This window comes from Solanum tuberosum, unplaced genomic scaffold (assembly GCF_000226075.1).
Source record: "Solanum tuberosum cultivar DM 1-3 516 R44 unplaced genomic scaffold, SolTub_3.0 scf00119, whole genome shotgun sequence".
Lineage (NCBI taxonomy): Eukaryota > Viridiplantae > Streptophyta > Magnoliopsida > Solanales > Solanaceae > Solanum > Solanum tuberosum.
In genome coordinates, this window is record NW_006239045.1 from 994489 (window position 1) to 1003433 (window position 8945).

General features: G+C 34.2%; 1 protein-coding gene across 1 annotated transcript; it reads left to right on the top strand.

Moving 5' to 3' along the window:
* The first annotated feature begins 910 nt into the window (after positions 1–910).
* On the top strand, positions 911–2134 carry LOC102578784 (serum factor response D-like). The gene has a single exon (XM_006350285.1). The coding sequence runs from the start codon at positions 911–913 to the stop codon at positions 2132–2134; it is 1224 nt and encodes a 407-aa protein (XP_006350347.1).
* Positions 2135–8945: the final 6811 nt, after the last annotated feature.

The following is an 8945-nucleotide window of genomic DNA, read 5'->3' on the forward strand; positions in this document are numbered from 1 at the left end:
GGAATCAACATATAGTAATAAAATTAGAAGGGTAAGAAACTACAAAAGCAATACTACGAATGATAACATGAATGGACAACAAGACAGCACACTGCTACCTTCTAACCTTCTAGCTTAATTCAAGTCGGTAAGTTGAAATTGCGACATGCATATCTTGTTTAATCGCTTTTCACCAATATTTTTTCGGTATACCTCTATCTCTCCCGAAACCGTCCATAGCCAAATATATACTTATAAAATGAACATGTGATTTATTAATTCAACAACTTAATTAGGAGATTTTGATACATTATTAGTATTAATTATGTTTCATTTTGTAAAATTGTATAAGAGTTGGAGAAGTTTTGATAGTTTCTACAAATTCTGAGATTTCTATGTTTATGAAAAAAAGTAATATGTAACTTAAAAGAAATTCAAATTAAAATTTTAACTTCAAATCAATAGGCCAAGTACCACATACACACAAAATCAAATAATAATATTTTTATAAACTGAGCAATTCCTATAAAAATAGGGTAAGAAGAGCGGTGGAAGAAGTATTCACACATTTTTATAAACTGAGTAGTAATTCCTTAAAAAATAGGTAGTTATAATTATAGTAATAATAATAATTAGTATAGTTTCTAAAAAAGAAGAATCGGACGCGTCAAACTTGTTATATATATATGGCAACAGTTGTCCATACTTGTAGAACAAGTAACTCCTGGTAATTTTCTTTTCTTTTCCATATTTCATAGTTTTAAGTGTTATGTTATTGCTATTTTGAAGCTTTGATTCATCTGCTAAATTCATTATTTCTTTCTTTGAACTTTATTTGGTGGAGTAATATAATATGAATTCATGTTACGTTCTTCAAGTTTTGTATGAATTAATCATACATGTATGTGTATTTTCTTGAAGTGCAGATAAAATGGGAAGAACAAAAATCAAAATGGAACTTATTCAAAATCACAAGAAGAGGATGACAACTTTAGTGACACGGAAGGCTGGCTTAGTCAAGAAAATTTCGGAACTCTCAATACTTTGCGATATCAAAGCATGCATGATCATACACGAAGGAGATAATCATCAAATGTGGCCGAATGATCCAAATGAAGTTACAGAGCTAATAGATTTCTACAAAAACCAACCATTCCAAGGCCGAAGCAAAAGGGGTAAGACCTTGTCCAACTATTTCGAAGATGATGAAAAGAAAAGGGCTGAGATCAAAGTAGAAAAGGATCCTTCCACTTGGGATTCAAGATTTGACTATTTCGAAAATGATGAAAAGAAGAAGGTTGAGATCAAAGTAGAAAAGTATCCCACTTGGGATTCAAGATTTGACTATTTATCTGAAAAAGAATTGCAAAATCTTGCTGGTGTTGTTGAGAAAAAGATGGAGAAGGCAAAAGGAAAAATAGAATTGTTGAAGAGCATGAATGTTCATATTGGAAGTTGCTCAGTTTCTCATCAACAAATATGGGACAACAACTTGATGAACCAAACTACTCTGTCTCTGTGGCCTATTTCTAATGTGAATTCTTTCACCGATTATAACAACTTCTTTCAATCAAATATTCCAATTAGTGGTGTGAATTCAATGGGAGCAGGGATGGATAATGGGCTTCTTACTATCGAGGATTATCAATTTTGCAATGCAAATTATTCTAAGATGATTGAGGCTGAAAACTGGTCTGCAAATGTTGGAATTGGTTCAAGTTCGACAATGCAGCCTATGGGGAATAATTATGGGATTGGTTCAACTTCGACAATGCAACTTATGGGGAATAATGAGATTGGTTCAACTTTGACAATGCAACATATGGGGAATAATGGAATTGGTTCGAGTTCGACAATGACAATGCAGCCTATGGATCAGTACCCTTTCATATACAATGACTCTACTCGGGATATTGCTTCAAGTTCGACAATGCAGCCTATAGGGGATAATGGAATTGGTTCAAGTTCGACAATGCAGCCTATGGGGAATAATGGAATTGGTTCAAGTTCGACAATACAACCTATGGATCAGTACCCTTTCATGTACAACGACTCTACTCATGCAATTGGTTCAAGTTTGACAGTGCAGCCTATGGATCAGTACCCTTTCGTATACAATGACTCTACTCATGATATGTCGTATAGATTCGTGTAGATTTTATTTTTGATCATCAGTATGTATTGTTAGCAGTTCCTCTTTTGTTTACTTTTGAAGCTGTTGGATCAGAGTAAACAAACTAGGAACTGGCTTTTTGTTACATCAAATATTAACTTTGGTGCTTCTCTTTTGTGATGATACATATATTTGTTCACTTATACTTGTTCATATTAGACTTTGCACGCCCTTTTATCATAGTTTCATTAGGAAGAGATGTACGAAAGCAAATCAAGGCATAAATACTGCCGAGTTTCAAACGATGTTACACAGAAGATTTACTTCCAAAATGAATGTGATAATAATGGACTAATTACAATACCGCAGATGAAATATGACAGGATAACTTAGTCAATAGAAGCATAGATAAAAGAAAACTTTCATAGGTTCCAAATAGATGCTAAGATGAAACATGGAGTACTGTAGAACTTCACTTACTTTGGAAGAATTCATTCCAGCTGAAAGTAGGAGCTGTATTACTCAGTTTCACTTTATCAAAAGAAGATATCAATGAACTTCTATGAAATGATTTCACGGAATTTAACCAATTGTCTTGATCGTGGAATATCATTGACCAATTGAGAACCTGAGATCCGATGCGAACAATCAGTCAAAGGAACAGAGCTTAGAGCCTTTACTTTATGTAAATTACACTCACTCTAACGACATACCTTTTACATGATGGGACAGCAAGGAAATGAGAACAGTGACTTAATGTTCGGATGTTACATAACAACAGAGCTGATTGTTTACTATCTATGCCATACCTTGAGGACGAAGTTGTAAGTACTCTTAGAGAAGCTGAGAGTAGGATTGGGGATCACATCTCTCTCATTCATATTTCTGCTGATGGAATCTGCAAAATTGTACACCAAATAAGTTATCTTGTGGCACAAGTAATTCATGCTCAGAAAGGTCATATGTACAATTTGCAAATAGTCAATAATTATGTCAAATAAACGGTTGAGTTGAAATTAAAGATATTAAAATGGATCGAAATAGAAATAACATTGGGTTTGAAATTGGAGATATTAAAATATCTTGAAATAGAAATGGAGACATACATTACAATAATGCAAATAAAGGATATTAAAACGGGTTGAAATTGAAGATTAAATTGGCTCAATTGAAAATTCTTTTAAAATGGATTCAAACTTGAAAAATTGAATGAGTTGAGATGAATTCAATTCAAATTATCTTGAGCTCAATCCATAAAATTCTGAACAAATTAACCAGACTCATTTTGACACACCTAAGTATGACTAATTAATGACCATACTGACATAAAAAGATAATTATTCGAAAAAGGCAATAAGAAAATCTATCACGTGAGTCTGTAAGTCTTTGGATTAGCTTTTCAAAGTACCGGAAAAGATTTCACATGTGTCATTAGTCATATATAAATAGATGATTAAGGATTATTCAGTCATAGTGCGTGAGTATTTATTCCCCTAAGGTATTTTTAATTCACTCACATAACTATATTGTTACCTAAGTCATTCAGATTCGATGCCACATCTGTGTCAATACAACATGAGTGTAGATGTGAGTGTGGGTATGGATTCCATACTGGAACAGTCAACTAATTTTTGATACTTTGACCAAAATCAATTAAGAAATTCAAGACAAATATAATGATTTTTGTAATCAAAACAAGAACCAAAGTGAAATTGAAGAAAATGAAATACTTATATGTAGAAATTTTTGTGTAAGTCCCTTTCCTATATCTCTATCTAAGATTCTCCTCTTGATCAATATTTTCTCCCTGAAATACCTTGTTAGTTTTCCACATAATGTCTCATAATTTAAACATATAACTCTATTTTTTGTTTGTACGAATATCTCTGAGAGATGTCAAAAGAAAACGTGCTGATGAAGATTGTTAGATCGAGAAAAAAATTGATGATTGATAAATAGGGGAACATATGAAAGGAACAGTTTGCGTCAACATGCTCCTATCATACCGAGTCAGAGTGGGATTAGGAGAAGGACAACCACGCAAAGCAGAAGTTATAAGGCGGTGGATGGATTGCAATTATGAAAAGAATCCAGTTGCATAAAGTTTCCTTTCATACAGGATCCCTACATGGAAAGAAATCTCAAGTCAATGCCGCAAACAAAATCCTAAAAGGAAAAGGAATCCTTAGAAAGACGGACTCTAACTCAAAGAACAAGAAGTCTCATGTCTATAAATACAATAGAGTTTTCACAAAAAACCTTGCACACTTACACAGAGAGTTACTTAAGCAGCACACAATCAACACGGTCGACTCAACAACATTGGGGGCCTAAAACGAAACTTAAGAGAGGGGCCTAATATCTTTTTTCATCATATATACTTTTATTTAAAATCTAATTTTCTAGCTATTTTAGATGCAAAGCCATTAGGTACTGTTTTATAATCAATTTGTTTTTTCATAATTCATTTTCAAATGATAATATAGCTAATTCATTCAATATCTCTTGAGACATTGTTGATCTTAAAGAAGATTTAATCAATTTTAATTTCGAAAAAACTTCTTTCAGCTGAGGCAATAGTTATAGGAACTGTTAACATTATTCTATAAGCAATATGTGTATTTGGAAAAGAATCAAGTCTTTTTATTTGATTGAGTATTTTCTTTAGATCATTATCTTCTACTTGTATTATTTCACTTAACACTAATTCAAAAAATAAATCTAAACCATCAATATCAGAATAACTATTACGTGTTAAAGAAAGTTCAAGGTTAAGACAATACTTTTTAAATTCTCATCATCTAGTGATCTCAATATTTTACCACTAAATAAGAAACCAAAAATATTTTCATATGCTTCAATTGGTTCAAATCAAATTGTTTCTTACGAAATTCAGATTTATTTTCATCTCATATGCAATTTTCTTAGAAGAAATCATAACACTCATAGTGCATATATATATATATATATATATATATATAAAAGAAACACATATATAAGTAATTGTTTTTTAAAAATAGGGGCCCCAAAATATATGGGGTACCAAGCGATGACTTTAGTGGCCTAAGGGTTAAGACGGTCTGACAATCAAATAGAGTGAGTTCATATTTGAAAGAGTTCTCACCTATTACAATACTTCTAGAAAGCAAATAGGTTAAAATAAAAAATCAAAAAATACTCAAACCTAACCAACTCAAGAACTAAGTGGTAACTTCCTCTGGAATAGGTTCTCTCGTTGATCAGTTTGAATCACTCAATATTATGCACTCCTCACAACCACTCTTATTTGCCAAGAATAGCGTTGTATTCGTGTGAATCGAGTAAGCCTCAATAACATCAATGTTGTAAGTTATATAAGAGTGGTGATGGATGACATCTTCCATACTTTGGTGAAGGAATCTAATCCCAGTAGAACTTGGTTTCGACCTCTACACATTTTATCCTACTTTCCTTTCATGAAAGTGTAAGAAAATTTCTTTGTTTACTACTCCCTCCGTTTCACAAAGAATAACCTCCTTTCCTTTTTAGTCAGTTTCAAAAAAAATGTACCTCTTTCCTTTTTTGGTAACATTTTACTTTTTGCTTTCCACGTGGCATGTTTAAGACCACAAGATTAAGGGCAATTTTGTACATTTGACATAACTTTAATTTAGGACCACAAGATTCAAAAGTCTTCTTTAATTTCTTAAACTTTGTGCCAAGTCAAACCAGATCAATCTTTTTGAAACGGAGGGAGTAATATATTCCTTGATGCACGTATTTTCTTTGTTCACACATTTTCTCCTATTTTCTTTGTTCACTGATGCATTTCTTGATCCTCAAGGAATTCTTCTTGTACTTGGAATCTGCATAGCAACTTCTGATCAACAATATTAATTCTCTAAGGATTTAGATCATTCAATGTCTGCAATCTAATATTCAGAAATATAATCAATATTTCCAAATGATTTGATTTTTCTATAGTTATTTGTCAATCGTCAAAATTAATTTTAGCTCAACTCAACGATCGTGGTTGTGTTTATTATGTTTCAAGGTTATATAGGCTGGTTTATTGTGCTTATTTGGTAATTGTTTGTACTGCAAACCTTGTAAATAGGCATTTCTGGAACTCTCGGGAGAGTTATTTTATTTAAGATTTAAGTTATGTAGCCTATTGAATTAACTGCTTCTAGGAGAATCAATTAGTTAGTTAGTTACAGATTAGTTGGTTAATTACAATCATTGCCAGCTGGATCCAACTAACAGCTAACAACTAATTCTATAAGTACAAAAGCACATGTAATTGCAATTATGATTTTCAGATCCAATAAAACAGTTTCTCTCATTTCCTTCTCTATTTCCTCTGTAAGCTTAGAAATCCACATCAATGGCGGATGTATGTGCTGTGAGATAAACACAAAATTGATATGGTATCAAAGTAGCGATATAACCTCCAGCTGAGCATAGAGTTTTGAGTTCATCGCAACTATTCAATAGGTGCAGATATGCAAGAGGACCAACCTACTGCATCCATGGCAGCTCCAGCTACATCAGCACTTGATCATTATCACCCTTTCTACCTTCAAGCTTCTGATTCTCTAGAACTGGTAATAAATCCGATTAAACTCACAGGACTAGATAATTACTCCCTGTGGAGTAGATCGATGAAACTAGCTCTGCAAGGGAAAGGTATAAGCTTGGGTTTTTAGATGGTACTTGCCCTAAGAGCAAATTTAGAGGAGAACTGGAGGAATTATGGGGAAAATGCAATGTGATCGTGTTATCCTGGATTGGTAGCATTGTTTATGTTGAATTGGTTCCTAGCATAGTTTATGCTTTGACTGCTAGGAAGGTCTAGGAAGAATTCAAGGAGCAATTTGACCGATCGAATTTGACTAGGATCTACTATCTGTGGAGTGAAATTGCAAATTTGAAACAGAGAACTGACTTTGTGACATGTTATTACTCAAAGATGAAGGATCTATGGAATGAAATTGATGTCATGTTCCAGTACTACCTTCCTGTGACCAGAGGCGAATCTAGGATTTTTCAAACATGGGTGCACCCAGAAAAATGTATTAAGTGGGAATTGATCCGAACATGGATGCATCAAGAAAAATGTATTAAGTGAGAATTGATTCTTCATCCTCAAGGTAGAAAGCTCAACATTTAACCATGTGGACCAGATAGACTTCTTATAGCACGGGTACAAGAATATAATAATATACAAATTTTAGAAAATATATACATAAAATATCTAGTTTTACGAAGAGACCACGGGTTCCGATGCCCTATTTTTTACCTTTAGATTCGCCACTGCCTGTGACTGTGAAGAGTCTAATCTCTATGTAGACAATCTGAAATCACAACGATTGTTGCAGTTCCTTATGGGACTCAATGAGAGTTACTGCAGCCCGAGGACCAGCATTCTCTCTAGAAATGCAAATGTAACAGTGAATGAAGCCTATGCGATCATGACTCAAGAGGAGGGCAAAATATCATTGGGTGTAGTTGATGTTCACAAGGATCCCTTGACAATGTTGGCTGGTAGGACTCAAGGTTACAGACCAAAGAAGCAGGGAAACTCTGGAGGATCTATAGGAGCTATAGGTGGAGGAATTCCTTGCATTCACTGTGGTTACAAAGTTCATCTGAAGGATTATTGCTATAGAGTAGTCGGCTATCCTCAGGACTTCAAGAGCAGGAGGAAGTCCTCCCAGTAGGCACATCAGACACCACTTGCACAGTTCAAAACCAATAGCCAACTCTAGCTCCAATACAAAATCAAACAATCTGCAAAGTTCAAGACCATACCATCCCAGTCATGGATCAGGTTACTTTCTCACAGAGCAACAGTATCAGGAATTGATTGGCAAACAAGATCACCTAGGTGAATGTGTATCTAACATGGCAGGTATACATTCATTGTTATCCAATATTTTTACTTATGAGTGGATTGTTGACTCTGGATCTTCTCATCAAATTAAACCTTGTAGAGAGTTGTTATTGACATTAGGAAACTTGAAAATCACCTTAGTGATAAAGTTCAAGTGCCAACTGGGAGTAGATCACAGACCACAAGTGCAGGGGATGCTTCTATTTTTGGGACTTCTAAGATTTAGAATGTCCTTCATGTTCCTGATTTCAAGTTCAATCTTCTCTCAGTGTCTAAGATAACCAAGGACTTGTCATGTGTTGTTTTATTTTTCCATGATTTTTGTGTCTTTCAGGGACTTTACAATGGCAAGGTCTTGGGGATTGGTAGAGAAAAGGAAGGTCTATATCTCTTACGGGAGAAGATTACTCCAACTATCAATGTTGCTAGTCTCAAGCCCTATGCAGAAGGAGTACTTTGGCACCTCAGATTAGGTCACCCTCCCATAACTGTTATGCAACATATACCCTCTCTTAATAAATGTGTAACCACCAACTACAAGACAAATGTCACATATGTCCTCTAGCTAGGCATCATAGGTTAAGCTTTCCCACCAGTGGTAGTAAAACAACTGCATGTTTTGATCTGTTACATGTAGATTTATGGGGACCTTATAGAAGGCCTACCTATGACAAGAAATATTATTTTTTTACTACAGTAGATAATTACAGCAAATATACTTGGGTTTGTTTGGTACAGTCTGACTGTGAAGTTACTACTGTATTGAAAAAAATTGTGCTTGATTCAGACCCAATTTGGTACTTGTGTCAAAACTTTGAGTTCTGACAATGGGACTGAATTCTTTAATTCCCAGTGTGAGCACATGTTAGTTTCTCGTGGCATAGTCCATCAAAGTAGTTGTCTTTACTCCCCTCAACAGCATGGTACAGTGGAAAGAAAGCATAGGCACATCTTGGAAGTGGCTAGAGCCTTGAAATT